Consider the following 18,662-nt stretch of genomic DNA (forward strand, 5'->3'; position numbering starts at 1 on the left):
GTTTTAAGAGGGAGGTTATTTGAGAAGATTTCCCTTTAGAAAAATATTATCATGGCAGAAGTCTGGAAAATGGACTGGAGGGAGGCAGAATGAAAGCAGTTGGCTCAGAAGAAAGATTCTGGTGGCTTGGACTGGAGCAGTAGCAGTGGAGGTAGGGAGAAATGGATGGAATCGAGGTAGATTCAAAAGACTTGGTAATGAATTAGTGTCATTCATTCATTCAACAAGCATTTATTGAGTATCTGCAATGTATCAGGAACTGGGTTAGTGTCCAAAGGTTCAGCAGCAACCAAGAGGGGCAAAGGATCTCTGCCATCAAGGAGATCCTATTCTGGAAAATTGGATGTGGAGTGTGGGAGGGATGTATTAATGGGGAAACAGCAGTATTGTATTTCTGGAATGAGGAATATGGAGGGAGGAACATGTTAGAGACTAGAGTAAATGACAGGCTCTCTTTGGGACATGCTGATTTTGAGGGCTCATCAGACAGACAACCAAGGAGAGATGCTGAGTAGGAAGTTGGATTTTTGGGCGAGAAGTCCAGGAAGCAGGACGAGATTTGGGAGACATCTGCACGTAGTTGGTTACTGAATCTATGGGAACGGATGTAGGGTATGGAGAGGAAGGCTTAGAGCAGAGCCCCAAGGAAATTAGCACGTGAGAAGTGGGTCAAGGAGGAGGAAGGTCCAAAAAAAGAGACCTGGGTGATGCTCAGAAAGGTAGAAGGAGCACCAGCTTAGTACAGTGTCAGGAAAGCCAAATGCAGAGTGTTTCTAGAAAGAGCCGGATCAGCTCTGATGTCAAGGGGCTATATAATATGGTGGTTGGGACAATGGTTTTTGTGATAATTAAATTATTTAATGTATGTTAGCGCTTGGAACAGTGACTAACATAGAAAACGCTCCCTAATTGATTACTTTCACTAGTACTAGGATTAATATTATTATAAGATGTGTTGAATGAGCTATAAAGTCGAAAATTGTCATTGACTCATAATCAGTTAACTGCATTACCGTTCAAACTAGGTTTCTGCGTTAGTCTGAGTCCTCCGAGAAGCAGAAGCCAAGATGGAATCCTTAAACATGCAAAGATTTTATTAGGGGAAACACCTGTGAGAGAAAATGGGCAGGGAGCTGGGCAAGGTTGGGAAAGCCATTGGTCACCCCCATAAGTCTGATCCTGGAGAAGGAGAAGGGGAAAGAAGGTTGGGAGCGAGCACCCAAGGCTGCTGTGCAGTCGAAGGACAGTCTGGCCAAGCTGAGGGAGAGTCTAGGAGCCAAAGTCTACCTTCGGAGGAGAGCAGTATTTCCCACAAAAGGTCCTGCCTTAGTATCCCTGACTTGCTTGGCCAAAAGCATCCTGTGGGAGGCACTCAAATATGAAGACGGGTTTCCAAGGGCAGAGTGGTTGGGGCCCTCGGTCAATTATACCCCCTCACCACACCCCTCACTGTTGGAGGTCCCATGGCTGCCAGTTTCCCTGGGACTTTACTTTTTAAAGTAAGTAGGAATCAATTTTCACTGTGAGGGGAGACTGTCGTAGAATTTCACGTTAAGGAAAGTGACCTAAGATAGCATCCAGCTCTAATCTATCATTTTACACATGAAGAAACTAGGGCCAAGAACGACTGGTGACTTTTCACTGGTATTAGAAGTCAGAGGGGGAACTATTGAAGGAGAGCAGAATTTGCCACTCCAAAGTATGCCTCTTTGGGCTGATTATTGACAGCAGACACAAGAGAAGCTCTAAAAACTGAGAACTTACCCTTTCTAATAGACACTTACACTTCTAGGGGAAATCTCCATTTGTAAGGGTGTCTCCCTCTCTGTACCTGCAGGAGGAATGACTTTAAATCTTTAGAAATTCTCATCAATGGCGAAGGTGAGGACTTAAATCTGCATAACAATCTTACCCTTGTTTACAGTGCTTTGTCTGATCACCTTCCAAAACTGGCTCCCCCTCCTCCACCCGCCACATCTTCGTCTTTAGCTGGAGACATTTAGCTTGGGCCATTTCGGGGAGTTACTCAGCTTTCCTGGGTCTCTCCCATGTATACAGTGGGGATACATGTTATTAAACTTCTGATTGTTTTTCTCCTGCTAATCTGTCTTTTTTTGGGGGTGGAGGCATCTCAGTCAAGAACCTAGAAGGTAGAGGGAAAATTATTTTTCTTCCGCTACATTTCATCTATCCATCTATCCATTTGTTCACCCAAAATGTATTAGGCACCTACACATGTCAGGCACTGTACTAGGCACTAAGACTCTAGAGGTATATGAGGACAGCCCCTGCCCACAAAGAAATTGTAGTCTACGGCTGAAGATGGGCGAGTAAACAGATAATTATCCTCCAACATGATGACTCGCGCCAAAGGGGTAAGATCTCAGGAGCTAGGGGAAGATATTGGAGTTGTTAGGTTGGCGTGGGTGGGTGAGGAGTTTTCTCAAGGAAATGGGGCCTGACATGAAGTCTGGTGACTGGTGTAACTAATCCAGGTCTGTTTAGTGGGGAAGGTGTTCCAGGCCCCTGTCAACGATGGAGCCACTAATGCTGTGAGTTTGTGTCTTGTAAACTCGAGCACAGAAAGCTCCCCTGTTTGGGGCGGTGAAGCAGAGAGGATAGTGGGATGGAAAAGAAACAGGGAGATAAGCAGGGGCCTGAAGGAAAAAGCCTGAGTCCACATGAAATATTCTGTTCACCCTGAAAGCTCTGGAGAGTTAAGGAAGGATTTCGAGCAGTTGGAAATATCAAGGGTTTTACAAAACACAAAACAGCCTCCATACAACTATGGTGAACTCAATAAACTCAAACAAGATCAGTAAAACTATTAGATGGGAAATCACCCAAAACCGATGGAAATTTGTTGAAATATGATTTTTCAAAAAGTCTAATTAGAAACTTTGGTGAAAGGGCCCGGGGTCCCTTGCTCAGGTGGCCAAACCCATTTCATATGTACTGGTCAAAGTCAATTATTTCTGATTATGCAGAATACTGCCTGGGGTTACCTAACAGGAGAAAGTTACCAGACGATGAAATTCATATACTCTTTCCACATTACCACTACTCTCTAGAGACATCCTCTTTCTCGAGTTTTATTGCTTTCACATGCTCGCCTGTAGGTGAAAAGGTAAAACTGAGAAATCTGAGGTGTATTAATTTCTCCCAAGTCATCGTTTTTGACGTGGTCCAAAGCATCACTGCAAACTTTAATGACTAACACTTGGGCCATGACAAACTTGTTAATAAAGTAAGGTTTCTTATTCACTGTAAGGAATGCCTTCCTCAGTCACAAATCCATCCTCTAGCTCTGTTAGAAGAGATCAGAAATTTGTTATTAAATCTAGCCTTACTCTCATCTGTTTAAAAAATGAAAATAACAGTTAGGAATCAACTCATGATTAGGAACTATAAATGGATTCTGATGTTTGGGCAAGTACACAAATCAGAAAACACCAGTTCGGCCTCCAACTGCTCTGTGGATGCAGCAACACGTTCTGTGCATATTTTCTAAAGAGGACCAAGCAGCTGGAAACAACACTGAAGGAAAAACTGTCAGAGAACCATGTAAGCAACGTGCCTTTTAATTAATGGGGTGCCATCATGGGTTCACCCAGTTTTGAGAGATAGCTTCAAAGACACAGTCACAATGGGCTTTTATTGGTTTGATCATCCAATTCCACATCTGGTCATGAACATGGAAAATTAAAGTGGGAAGTTACTAGTGGATGGAATTGCTAATAATTACTTGCTGATTTATAGATGCCACAGGAAATTGATTTATTACATCAAAAATCCAGCTCCATTCTATGCTTGCTCGTTTTTTAATGCACATGTACAGCTATTTAAAATTATGCATAAAAAGAAAATTAGTTATTAAATGTTTCTGCTTAAGTCGAAACAATATTATTGAGGGGAAGAAAAGAATCCAGCACAGGCAAGCATGATATTGACAATAGCAGAGCACATTAGCTTATAAAATCTTTTAAAAACTGCTAAAGAAGCTTTAACTTTTAGTTTCTACATAGTTCTTACACGATATTCTACGATAATGCTAGCAAATGACTCAGATTACTTTCCCAGCAGCGTCATCTTCTACCTTTGCTCTAATTCCATGCCCACTCACCAACTTTCCCATCACTAATGCGATTATTCTTTTAATTTACTATCTGATTGTGAGTATTCTGGATAAGGGACATAACTATTAGGCTAAACTATATGAAACTGCCATATTTTAAGTTAAAAATGGCCAAATATCCATAATTTCATATGCTGCAATTTAATGAGCGTGGAAGAGAAAGTTAAATGCTCATCAAATCCATTTCTGTATCTCCGGGCACAAAGCTATGCTACTACATCCCAGTCAGCCTGCCAGTTAGGTGGGGCCACGTGATTCGTTTTGGCCAACGGAATGTAGGTAGAGTACCTCCACGCCTGCTCACGCAGCCTCCCATGGGATCCTCAGTGTGTTCTTTTTCCATCAATCCATTGAATAAAGAGGACTCTGTGGACCTGGAGGAAGATGGCGCCTCTCAAGATGGATGGAGCTTGGCCGCACATGAAGGCATGCAGCAGTCTCTCAAATATGCCTTGGGCTCCGAGTCAGGCAAAGAAACAAACTTTTACTGTGTTTAGCCACTGGGATTTTGAGATGCTCTGATGCAGAAGTTAGCCTACTCTGATCAACACAGTGGTATTTCAAGAACCATTTCCTTTCCTAAAGTCTAGGACACATGATTTTTTCCTTATATGTAAATCCATTCATACAAAAAAATCTCACAAAGCTATCAATATGAATTTCATTTAGTTCCATACTTAGTGGAGTATGTAATTTGAATGTGCAAAATACGACCACTGCATTCTGGGATATCAAGGATTCATAGTTAAGGCACAGTATCAATCATCAGAATTTAATAGATGTCTGAGTATAATGAGCTTTTATGTATTTGGCTGGATTGACCCAACCCCATAGAACCTGACAAATTGGGGTCATCAATGAAAAGGAGTTTATGAACCTAGAAAGGGAATTCCTGATCTTGGACTGAAACCATCTGCCACCTTGGGAGGCCAGGCTGCTCACTCTCACTCACTCACTCATATCTCTCTTCTTAAACAATGCCTGGCACATAGAAGGCCCAGGAAGCTTGGTCCAGAGGCAGGAAAGTATTAATGTAGGTGAGCAAGTCTCTGTGGACAGGAGTCCCTGAGCTGTGGAGTCTGAGCTTAAATGCTGAATTGCCCAGTTTCTTTACTGCATGATACAGCTTGCTGTCTACATTGATCAAATTAATCAGAAGATCACCATTTCCACAGCTGAAGTTAATTTGAAAATATTCCAGGGATTGTGGAAGTAGTGTAGTATTTCTTCATGGGATTCCTTATATTTTGCAAAAATATACTGTGCCAGAATTCTTAGTATGCTTGATTACAGTCAGGTTCCAGGAAACTTCATGATATTCTCCAAGACAAATTGAGAAGTTAAAACTTCTTTAACTGATATTTAAATCCGTTTAAATGTTGCCAAACAAATGAAGTAATTTATTTTTTTCTAAATTGGGATAACAAGGTCCAACTATGAGGGTTTTTTGTTTGTTTTTGATTTTTGTTTTGTTTTCATCATAGCTCCTAGTATGGCAAGTCCATTGTACCTAACCAGTTAAGATTAATTCTGGGTTCTCATCCATCTTCAAGATACACAGTCCAAGTCCAATAGGTCTAGGGATACCCCAAAGCATTTCACCTTCCTGGTTGTATAGATTATCAAGCTCTCAGGTCTCACTGTATACTGACTGATGTATCTTCAAATTTCCCATGCCAGGAGTGGTAGGGCAAAAGTTAGCAAAACTCAGAACTTTTCATTGCTTCCTCTGTTTCTCTCACTTATCTTCCAAGCTCAGAACTTATTGGTGGAAATTGCAGATGAGGACTGTGTTAGCTTGTGTTCCCCCTGAAGCAGACCGTGAAACAAGGATTTGAGTGCAAGTGGTTTATTTATGAGGCGAAGGGAACATCGATAGGGGAAGGTAGTCAAAAAAAGCCAGTGTTATCAAGACGACTACATTTACTTTCCACTACATTCATTCATTCTTAGTGAACATGGGGGAGAACAATATAAAATGGAGTAAGAGAAATGAGCAAAGACTAGATCAAGCAGGTCCCCTTTCACGCCATTGTAAACAGAATGGATTTTATTCTTAATCCAATGGAAAGTCACTGAAAGGTTTTAAAGAGGGGGCTGGCATGATCTGATTTAAATTTTAAGAGGAACACTTTGTGGACCGAGGGGGCAAAAGAAGAAACAAAGAGAAGCCATTGTAGAGGTTCAGGTGAGACATTATGCTGATGTGGTTGGGTGGTAGAGGCAGAAGGGAAAGGAGACAGGCTTGAGACATGATCCATAACAGGACTTAGTGTCAGATTGAATATAAGTGGGGAGGAAGAGCACGTTGTCAGGAATGATGTCGAGGTTTTTGGCTTGAACCAAAAGTTTGGATGCTGTTCGTTCTGGGATAGGGAGAAGAGGCGAGGCAGTGGGGGAAGCGAGTTCTGGACAGCTGATTAAGAATTCAGTTTTAGATGTTTTAAGCTCAGGGAGACATCCTAATGGATAGGTCAAGAATGCAGCAGAGAGAGCCTGGGGTTGGAGATTTGTATTTTGAATTTATCTAATTTACCTACATCTAGATGCATTGAAAGCACTAGGACCGTAAAGGTCACCTGGAGAGGGTATAGATAAGGAAGAAAATAGGGTCAAAGACTGTTCCCTGTGGAAGTGGAGGCTAATAAAAGAGGTTGAGAAGGAAGGAGTGACCAGTGTGGGAGAAGGAAAATCGGCATGTGCGGTGTGTTGGTTTTAAAATACGTCCAAAAATCCTTTGATATTCCTTCTTTCACAAGATCAAAAATAAAACTACCTTATGACCCAGCAATTCCACTTCTGGGTGTTTATCCAAAGAAATCCAAAACACTAATTCGAAAATATATATGCACCCCTATATTTATTGCAGCATTATTTACAATAGCCAAGCTATGGAAGCAACCTAAGTGCCCTTCAATAGACGATTGGATAAAGAAGATATGGTACATATATATAATGGAATATTACTCGGCCATAAAAGAATGAAATCTTACCATTTGCGACAACATAGACAGGCCTGGAAGTTATTATGTTAAGTGAAATAAGTCAGACAGAGGACAAATACCATATGATCTCGCTTATATGTGGACTCTAACAAACTGATGTTTGCCAGATGGGAAGGTGGTTGAGGGGCTGGGTGTAAAAAGGTGAAGGGATTAAGGAGTACAAATCTGCATCTATGAAATAGTCACAGGGATGTAAAGTACAACATAGGGAATATGATCAATAATATTGTAATAACTAGGTATGGTGCCAGGTGGGTACTAGACTTATTGAATGGATCACTTTGTAAGTTACATAAATGTCTAACCACTAGGCTGTACACCTGAAACTAATATAATATTGAATGCCAACTGTAATAAAAAAATAAAATTTAAAAAAAGTAATGCTTAATTCTCCTCTCCTTACGTGGGGCTGTACTTAGTGACTGGTTTCTAACAAAGTGAATATGGTGAGAGTGATGGAGGATAACTTCTGTGATTAGGACATAGAAATCATGGCAATTTCTCCCTGTTCTCTCTGTCCTGGAATTCTTGCTATGTGAGAAGTCAGCTGACATATCATGAGGACACCAATGCAGCCCTATGGAGAGGTCTACAAGGCGAGGAGCTGAGGCCTCCTGCCCACTGCTATGTGAGTGCGCCATCTTAGAGGCAGAGCCTCCAGCACTGGCCAACAACTTGACTGCAAGCTTGTGAAAAACCCTGAGTCTCATACGGCTAAACTGCTCCTGAATTCCTGGCTCACGGAAACTGTGCGAGATAACAAATATTGTTTTAAGCCACTAATTTGGGGGGTGTTTTGTTGAATAGCAATAGATAACTAATACATATGGTGCCCAGAAACGAAGCAAAGAGAATACTTAAAGAGCAAGGTGATGATCTTTCTAAAGATATTTACTGCTTTGGTATTTTGATTTTTAATTTTGTATTTGTTTTCATCGAATCTGAGATGCCATGGATTATAAGCACACTATTATTATGTGCATTATGAAAGATAAAATGCTGCCAATTAAACTATACTATGGCTCATTATCTCAATGATAATTCTGTGCAATTGTGTGATAATTCTGAACATGAATTGGGCATGGCCAGGTTATTTTTAAAGAACGCAAAGCCTGCGATACCCTGCTTTGCTGTCTATGGCTCTGAGAACAAAGTCCAAACTCCTTGGCATATCGGGCTCTTTGTAGCCTGGTTCCAGCCTGCCTTCTTTAACACTTGGCAGCCACTGGGTTCATGACCACAGATGCTGTATCTTGAGCCAAAGTCTTCCTTCTGCATTCCTTTTGCAGATATGTATCTACCCAGCCAGCCATTCATTTATTCCTGTGCAACATCTACTACAAATGAAGCACTGGAATGCTTGTCTTCTTCCCCGTTTCATATTAGGTAGACTCGCATTCTGAGGCTCATGTCCTACAGTCTCCCAGAAACCCACAGCAGGATTAAATCACAGTGGTACTTTAGTTTTACAGAACTTCTTTCTCTTCTGTCCCACTTCTTGGTTTCTCTACTACAACTTCCTGGGGTCACCTCCCAAATAAACCATGCGCACTCAAATCCTGAATCTGCTTCTGAGAGGGTGGAAAATCAGGAATTTTCCACTTATTATACACATGCCCCTTGATCGTGCTGGGCACGAATCAAACTAAACAGGACCACTGGCGATAATGTATGAGAAAACACTTTGTAAAAATGTCAGCTTTTATGTATTCAATTTTGAGGGGGAAATATATTTGGAATACAGGCATACCTCAGAGATATTGTAGGTTTGGGTCCAGACCGCTGTAATAAAGCGAATACTGTAATAAAGCGAGTCACACAATATTTTTTGGTTTCCCAGTGCATATAAAAGTTATGTTTACAATACACTGTAGTCTGTTAAGTGTGTGATAGCATTGTTTTGTAAAAAAACAATGTACATACCTTAATTAAAAAATACTTTATTGCTAAAAAAATGCTAGCCATCATCTGAGCCTTTAGTAAGATGAAATCTTTTCCCTAGTGGATGGTTTTGCCTCGACGTCAATGAAAACACAGTATCTGCAAAGCGTAATAAAGCGACGTACACTAAAATGAGGTATGCCTGTAGTGGAACATCACTGCTTTTAGAGCAGATGACCAAATTAAATACAGTTCTTGGGAAATCATCTAACTTCTTCAAGTTTCTCCATCCCATTGTCTGTCAAATACACATAATGCCTATTTCTTAGGGTCGATGAGCTAATTGATTGAAATCACACTGAAAAGTGTTGACACATAGTTGGGTCTCAACAATATTTGTTGAATGCCAATCTGATTTATGAAGACTAGATGATATACTTATTCTCATTATTTAGTGTTTCCATAATCTTGGTCTATGCACATAAATTACATATAAATCGGACTTAAATACCTTCTGAGCCAATGAAACTATCGAAATAAGGTTGATCAGAAAGGATTTCTATGTTGTGATTGGACATTTTGTGGTCACTATTTCCTAGAAACACCCAGCTCTTTAGTTTTGAGTATATTCCCATGAACCCTGGTTTTGAGAATAAAGAAATAAATGACCTGCCAACCATTTACAATCACTAAAATCATGTTTAAAAAGAAGATCTAGCCTACAAATCTTAAAACAACAGACTCATGGCTCAGGCTTTCTGTGGTAGGCTGAATAACACCCTCTCCTAAAAAGGATGTCCCTGTCCTAACCCACAGAACCTGCGAATGTCACTTTAGTGTCAAAAGGGACTTTGAGATGTGACCAAATTGAGGATCTTGAGATGGGGAGATCATCCTGGATTATCTTGGCGGGGCTGGTACAATGTGAAGGGTTCTTCATAGAGGGAGGATGATGACTAAGGGTCATAGAAAAGCAAGGTGACAATGGAAGTAGCAATTCGAGTTATGTGGTCACAAGCCAAGGACAGTTGGAAAACTCTAAAAGCTGTAAAAGACAAGGAACCCATCTTCCCCTGGAGCCTCCACAAGGAATCAGCCATGCCAACATCTTAATTTTCGCCCCGTTAAGATTCATTTTGGACTTCTGATCTCCAGAACTGTAGGAGAATAAATCTGTGTTATTTTAAGTCACTAAGTTTATGGTAAAGTGTTACAATGACACTTCTTTAACAGGGCTCTGAGAAGATTCGATTCTCTACATAGGGTGTGGTTTGTAGAAAGCAGGTCTTTCCCCATGCATCTGGACCCTCTGCACTAACCCACTCAGTCCTTCATCTCTCATATTATTTGTACTTGAATTCAATAGAGAAAAATATATATAACAGAAATATAAGTAGGGAATTGCCCCAAATTTGGATCTCAAGTACAGCAAAGGTAATTTCATTTATCTTATGTGCCCAAGGCAAAAAAGATGCCAGACTTAGGACCTGGGACACTGGAGATGGATTTTCAATCAATAAATGTTCTAAATCGACACCGTCCAATAGAAATATAATAGCTGCATAGGGCGTTTAAAAATTTCTAGTAGCCGCAACAGGTGAAACAATTTTAGTAATATATTTTATCTAATATCTACAATATTATCATTTCAACAGGTAATCGATGGAAAATGATTAGTGAGATATTTTACGTATTTTTCCATACAAAGTCTTCAAAATCTGATGTGTATTTTACACATACAGCACATCTCAACTCAGACTGGCCACATTTCAGGTACTCGCTCAATAGCCACATGGGGCTGGTGACTATTGATCATATTTACTGTATTAGACAAAGTAGGCCTAGAATATCTAAATCATTCTAACGCCCAAAGGGCATAAAAAGTCTAGGGTTCAAGGCAAATTCTGATGCTTAAGATCACAGAAATGCATGCTGCTAATGATTTATTTATCTGATGAGTGTTAATTGCCTACTATGTGCTAAGCACCATTTAAGAGGCATATAATTTTCTAAGTCACTAAAATTATGGTGCAGTGTTTTGATTAAAAAAATAATTGGTGCTTATATTAAAAATCTCTATAGCAGTGACAATTTTTGCTATAAGTCGTGAAACCTCAGGAAATAACCAGAAGACATACTTTTCTGCAGCGAATGCCTTGTCTTTTCTGTTAATGTAACGTCTGGAACTCTGAGTCTGGAGTTGATTAAACGCGGTTCCCAGCAGTTCCTGAAGAGCTGACCGCTTGACATTTCTACGCATGTTGAGCAGATAATAAACACACCCGCTTGGGAACCTAATACTGTGTAAAGAAAGCACGTTTCACATCTTGAAAACTGCAGAATCTTGACACGGATTCTCCATTTTAATATTCTTTCATTTATTTGGGGGCTTTTAGGCTTTTCGTTTAATTTGGTGGCACTTTGAAAGTGACGCTCCTGGAGGTCGGTTTGCCGGCCGCTAAAGAACTAGTAATCTCCTCTCCAAACAGCACTTGGTCTTTCTTAAGTGGGCCTTCCAGCAACAGAAGCTCTGGCATTCCTGGACAACGTGATTATGAGCAAATGACATCTGCTCACATTTTGATCATGAAAAGGAAATTGAAACTCGTGACCATACATTCTAAGAATCTGGTTTGAGGTTTGTTCGCTTTGAACTTCAAAATCCCTTAATGCTGGGGTGGACTCTGATGAAAAGTTATTTTCTGTAAGTCAAACAAAGATAGTCAGGCTCACCTTTAAGAAGCCTGTACCAAAGCAAGGCTCTCAGCCAGTTTTCCTTAGGAATTGTCCACTAAAAATCTCAATAGTATAGTGCTTCTCACTCGGCTGCTGGTGATTCTGCCCCCCACCACTCCAGGGGACCTTGGGCAACATCCGAGGACATTTTTGGGTTGTCATGATTTGGGAAAGTTGCTACTGGCTTCTAGTGGGTGCAGGCCACAGATACTGCTGCTAAAAATCCTACAATGCACAGAACAGCCCCTCCCACCAAACAGTGGTCCAGCTCATCCCAGCCCAAAAGGTCAATAGCGCTGCAGAGGAGAAGACTGTGCTAGTACACAGCTCAGAAAGAAAGACATCACAGTCAGGGGACCAGGAAACCTTTTCTAGTGAGAGATTCGCCAAAGGCTGGCCTAATTATTGGTGAAGAGAAGGGACTGAGGGCCAGACTGCCTGGGTTTGAATGCCGGGGCCATCACTTACTGGCTGTGCCTCCTTGGGCAAGTTACTCCCCCTCTCTGTGCTTCATTTTTCTCCTCTGCAACAGGGATATAATAATAGTACCTTCCACTCAGAGCAGTTATGGGCTTTAAATGAGTCAATAGCCCTATAATATTTAGAACAGTGCCAGGCTCACAGCGAGCACTATGTAAGTGTGTATTTACTAAGTGGCTTTGCTGATCTTTGCAAAAATTAAGTTTCAGGGCTTAGAAAAGCTCATGGGCAGTGAAGAAATAGCTTCAGGTTCTGAATTGCCTTAGCAAGAAGAATGAGTTCATTTCATCTGACAACAATGTCTTCTCTTTCCAGTTCATCAACTCTAATCAGAAAGCCATTGAATAGAGGAACCCCATTCACGGTGGGCTCAGCCCACCAACGGTAGTAAATCCTTAGTTTGCGGTGTCCCTAGTTTCTTTCCCTCCGTCCCCAGCAAAACTAGTGACTGACAATCAGGTGGCGCCCTTCGGATAGAGTGGAAAACACAAAACTGCACAGGCACAGAACCCACCCACCCACTCACAGACAGACCCTCGCACACCCGGCCCCACAGTAGGTGTCTGCAGACCACCAAGCCAGATGGCACCGCGGAGGTGAGCGCGGAGCCTCCCTTCTCCCGGACCCCACCTGCCACAGGCAGGAGGGGCGCCTGGGATGCAAAGGGAACTGATGCAAAGCCCGTGGGCGCTCCGGACTTGGCATCCTTGTAAAGTCTCATCTCAGCGCGCACACACACCTGCGGAGATGCCCGGGCGCATGGGGGACAAAGGGAAGGGGCCTGTGGAGGAAGCTCAGGTGGAGGGCGATCTCCAGCCAGACACTCACCTGGCCGCGTTTCCTGATCCACCTGCCACGCAGGGGAGCAGCAGCAGGAGTGCAAGCGCCCAGGACCGCGGCATCTTCGCACGGGGCCTCCCTTTGCCGCCGGGGCCTCCCGCTTCTCTTCCTGTCCCCTAGAAGGGCGCAGGACCCTGGGCGCAGCGGGTGCCGCCTCCGCTCCTCCCAGGTATGGTCCCGGGCGGACGGGAAGCCGGCCCTGCAGCAGGGGTGCTTGCAGCCTCAGGAGAGGCAGGGGTGCCCTGGCGAGGCGCTGCAGCTCCTCTGCGGGTGAAGCGCGCCCGGTGCGCGCGAGGGCGGGGCGGGCCGTGCACATCTGGCTGGGACCCGCCTCCAGCACCACGCGCATCCTCAGCGCTGTTCACCCAGAAACTTTCCTCGACTCAGTTCACTTCACTGTCGTCAGTCACCGTGTATCACAGCGTCTGTTACAGACATGGGGCAGGTTTCGGTGATACCTGCGCTCGAGGATTTAAGAATTTAGTTGAGAATCAAAGCGAGAACTAAGGATGCTGGTTCCGAATGCCACTTCCATTTCTGTTTAGGTTTTGTCCTCAACACTTGACGGGCGTCCTCTCCCTGAATGCCCACACCCCTTTTCTCATCTTGGATACTCCTTTGTGGCTTCAAATATCAAATGCGGCTCATGAATAAGGTAATAAGATGATTTCTTCAAGGTTGTTACCAAAACCCTTTGAACTCTTCATACCATAACTGGTTTTAGTTACTGAAAATATTAAAATTCAAGGAAAGGAATATAAAATATCAACTGTATACCATCTTAAAGCAAACAGAATGTCAAATTTGTCTTGGTGAGGGTTTCCCCACATGCAGACCCCAGGGCAAAGATTCTAGTGGCCATGGTTTGTTCTGGAAGGAAGGGGGCTGGGGGAGTAAGCCTGGGGAGGGAAGGCAAAGGACAGCAGGTGTGTATCTAGTAATGGTTGGGGCTAAGTGGAGCTTCATGCTGCTGGGTATCTCTCAGAGCTCATGCAGGGAGGAGTCAAGAGAATTAAAAATGTCAATCAAGCCACATTGAGACCGCACTGTGCTGCAAGGCTGGGAACTGCCAGCAGGCCTTTCACTCTACATTCCTACCTTTTCATGCTTCATACCCTTCCCCTTCCTCACTGGATGTCCATGTCAAAGGAAATGGGTAACTGTAACTCACAAGAACTAAAGAATGACATATAAACTCAATTCTCCAAACACTCAGCCCCACACTCACTGCCTTCCCACGTCTCCCTTGGTCCCTGTCACTCTCTGCCTCTGAGAGGAGACCACACTGCCTGTGCAGTGTTACCCCTTTTCTAATAAACTTTCCTTTTGACTTTAACTTAAATACCTTCTACGCTCTCTGTGCCAAAGGACCCTCTTCTTTCGGTGCAGGGCTTGGTCTCCCCCTCACTCAGGGAAATTTGCCCTGTCCTGCATTAGAGCCAGCCTAGAACATGCGTCTCTACATGATCTCACCCCGAAGAGCTGGGGTGTTTAGGCACCATCTCCATTCTGTCATCATCTGCAGGCTTCTATCAGGCTACTGAACCTCGGACTTCCGCCTGCTGAGCTGCGGGCAGAGAAAATCCCACAGATGCTGACTGTGGCGGTGCTACTGGCATTGGGGCCTGGGAGGAGAAGGGCAGGGAACCACCCTGGCTGCTGTCTAATGCCTAGCAATTGAATTGAATAGAAAATTATGGTTTTGCCCATGTCACTTCTTCCTAAACATTCAGATACAAATCGCTCCCTCCTCCAAATACACCATTATTCAAACAAACAAACAAAAAAATCCTAATCAAACACCATTAGCCTAAAATGTGAGGGCCACCCTGCTTTCTTAGCCCTGAATTATAAAGAGTAAGAATGGCTTCTTACATTAACGTATATCTGTCACGTTTCTAGCTTTGGTTTTGGCCAACTTCTCTTCTGTAGGCTTAAAGAAGGTGATGAACATTACAGCTGGAAACTTCCAGAGGAGGTCACACTCTCCTTGGCCAATACACCTATTATATCCTGGGGGACAAAGGTGCCATCAGGTAGTGTGAGGAACAGAGAAGGAACTGGAAATGATGTGTTGCTGGGTTGAAAACAAATTGCCACGTAGAGGCGGGTGTTTTTAATAACCACGCCAGCATTGCTGACTTTGAAGAGAACTGCTCTCGAGGTCCCCTACTCCATCCTACAAAGGAAAAACGATGTTTGATCAGAATCTCATAAAATCATCCACACCTTTTACAAGGCTCCATTGTTTTTTCTAATCTATTTCCACTTAGCCCCCTGCATAGAACAGGCGTGATAGAATATTTGTGTATTTTCTGAATATATACATCTAACACATATAAAATTTTTAACACTTATGATGCGCCTGGCGCTGAGTTCCAAAACATATTAAAATATCAGTGCCAGAAGCAAAGCGCTGACGGATGAAAGAGCTGGGTGGAAGAGTATCTAGGCCAGAGTTTTCCATTTCAATACAAATTATGGGAGGCGAGTGGAGTGTCTTGTTAAAAATGCAGATTCTGATTGTGTAGCTCTGGAGTGAGGAATGAGTCTTTATTACTAAAAAAGACCCCAAGTGATGTCCATGCTGCTTGTCTGGGAACCACGTAGGATAGCAAGGGTGTAGAGATCACCTGAACCAGGAATCCTCAAGTTCAGCTGCACGTGGGAGTCATCCAGGAAGCTGTGAAACTGCTGATGCCTGGGCCCCAGCTCAAGAAATTCTAATATCAGGACTACGGCTTGGGCGTGGGGACATTTTTAAACTCTTTGGGTGGTTTTAATGGAGAACCAAGACTGAGAACCATTGACCAGGACCGACTCTGACATTTTACAGATGGAAAAACTCAGCTCCGGTGTGCAAATGGTTTCACCCAAGGTCATGCATAGGATGAGTTTATGTCTCTATGTTTCATCACATAGTCCTCTCCCTTGAACTGCATGACGTTTTTTTGATCACCATTGCTATTGGAGAAGAAAATGGCACCTCTACTTAATCTTCTATCTTTATTGTAACCTAGCAACATGTTCTAGAAATTGATGCATTTTTCTCAGTCTGTTTCTTTGCATTCCTTCTCATTCCATGAAAGGAGTCAATGAAGCATAAGACTCTCAATGCAGACACTGCTCAATTCTATACGGAGGATGTATCTTGAGATATAAACTGTTTCTCTTCATTCTGTGCTTGTCAAGGACCCTGTTCTTAGAGCTCAATGGTAGAAGCGAAATCCCAACTACGTTCAATCTTCCTTCCCTTCCTTACTCTCCTCCCTCATTCCCTCTTTGTCCTTTCCCTCCATTCTTGTTCAAACATTTATCTGGAACCTACAGAGTGCCAGGCCCTGTGCTAGGCAGTGGGAATGCGGCCTCCACACGGTTCCTCGTTCTTTTGTTCTCTCTGGTGACCTGGGCCAGACAACTAACACACAGTTCTTAGAATGCCTGGTCTTCTTTAACAGAATGAGTCTCACTTCTTGGGGAGAATCGCTAAGGTGAGATTAAAAGAGAAAAAAACGACACCTTGATTCATTTTTCCCTTCAAATTTGGCCAGCTCTTAGAACTGTCCACTTGCTGAGGAAGAAAAAGCAATTGGTATTTGTTACTACATGCTAGAGAGTAATTATTTACTCTTGACAACATTTATAAGATAGGTATTATTACATCATTTTACAGACGAGAAATGTCAGGTTTAGAGCAATTACACATCTCATCTAAAGTCCCCTATCAACATAATAGGAAGAACATGGATTTTGAAGTCAGATCTCACTGGAGATTAATTTTGTCACCAGATTTCATTCTTCATAAAGCAGATTCATAACTTGGTAGTGGTGGTGGGGTGGGGTCAGTTCCCCACCAGAAACAGTGAATAACATTTTCTATGTAAGGAAGTATGTTCTGCTAAGAAATAACATGGCTTTCATCTGATTTTTAAGGCAATCTATGGCTTTCTTTAAATGTAATGACTATATTGAAAAACCCCCTTGCTGTGAATTAAATCTCGTTCTCTGAATGTTATTTCCTTTGACTTTTACCAAATTCATAAGTTCCCAACTTAAGGTACTCAATCATCACGGGTTTTCTTTTTGTCTCTTTTGGGAATAGGTATGACTTGAGTCCATCCTGTATACTTCCTTCCGGTTCCATGTGTAAATATCCTTTGCTATTTTCCTGTTCACAATTGACCGTAATAATAACTTGGCATACCCCTGCAAGGCTCGTCTATTTCTTTTTTTCCTACATAAAGCCTATGTAATGATTTGTGAGAAACTAAACCCAGGCAACTCAGTTTAAATGCACCTTAAAAATAAAGACTCTTACACAAAGTCTCTCCAACTTAATTTAGGAAAGTTTTGTTGAGAGTGGTTCTGTGGACTATAAAATTGGAACTACATTTGTGATCCTTTTTATTAAAGAATAAAAATAGCGAAATTGTTAAAACAAAATTCTTCTTCTTCTTTTTTTTAACGTATATACCTCCCTCCCTATTTTCAAAAAGTTCTCTTATATGGTTTACGGACTTACTCATTCCTTTAACAAACAATTATTGTACTTATGCCAATCATGTGATGGACAGTATGTTTAACTTGGATATGCAGATGAAAAAGACATAATCCCCCACCCTGGGAAACAGAAAGGTAAATATATCATCAGAATTAGTGGCAGAAGTGTCAACAGAAGTATGTCAGGGTGCTATGGAAACAAGGAAGAGAGAAGATAAATTCTTTGTGTTCTATACGTATAAATGTTTGACGCTGTTTTATACCCTACTTTCATGAATCATTTTATAAAATAATTTTTAGATGACAAGATTTTTCGAAAATAGAAAATCTTGCAAATTGTATTGGGTCAGATGACAATGTGCCCCAAACCACGCTGTCCACAGTTCCGCTACTCTTGAGTGAGGCAGCATTGTTTGGTAAAAAGAACCCAGGACTGGAAATGAGGAGAATCAGGATTTAGTTCAGGGTCCTACCAAGTAATTTCCTCCATTTGGGCAAGCCAGTTCACCTCCTTAGGCCTCACTTTCTATGTCTATATTGTGCTTGTAAAGGATTCTGGATCCTTAAGTATCTTTCTCCCAAGTTTTGTGATTCTAATGTTTTCTTTGTCAGGAAGGTGGGCAAAAAAAATCAACTAGGACCCAAAAGACTGTATTTGAATTGACAAAGTTGAGTTAATTTCAGCAAATAAGGAATCTTGAGTCAATGAATAAAAGGATAAATGAGTGAGTGAACTTTTTTTTCCATTGTGGCTAAGGTTCATGTTGCTTGGCTTTTGGCTCCAATTCTACATACACGGTGAGACCTTTGACACATATACGTGAATTTCTTGAGTACCCACTTGGTGCCAGGCACCATGCTTGGGGCTGGTGATAGAAATTTCAAGATGTCTAGCATTAGCTAACACTAGTGTCCCCAATCATTATGTCTACCTAAAGATCCACCACACATTTCCAAAACACTCTCATGGGTGGTACCGTCCTGTTGAAAAGAACTGGCCTAACACAATAGGGAGCTTCATCCTATGGGCTATGGGATCAACTGAGTGACTTTAAACAGGGCAGTGACATGATACACAATCATAT

General features: G+C 42.2%; 1 protein-coding gene across 1 annotated transcript in view; it reads right to left on the reverse strand.

Annotated features, from left to right (window-relative positions):
• Positions 1-13,219, reverse strand: part of EGFL6 (EGF like domain multiple 6) — a 51,592-nt gene extending 38,373 nt beyond the window's left edge. The window contains exon 1 of the mRNA XM_039873302.1: positions 13,066-13,219. Within this exon, the coding sequence (XP_039729236.1) occupies positions 13,066-13,139 (74 nt within the window). The 5' untranslated portion in view covers positions 13,140-13,219. The remainder of the gene's footprint in view (positions 1-13,065) is intronic.
• Positions 13,220-18,662: the final 5,443 nt, after the last annotated feature.

The sequence above is a fragment of the Pteropus medius genome, unplaced genomic scaffold, assembly GCF_902729225.1.
Source record: "Pteropus medius unplaced genomic scaffold, Ma_sr-lr_union100, whole genome shotgun sequence".
In the NCBI taxonomy this organism is placed as follows: domain Eukaryota; kingdom Metazoa; phylum Chordata; class Mammalia; order Chiroptera; family Pteropodidae; genus Pteropus; species Pteropus medius.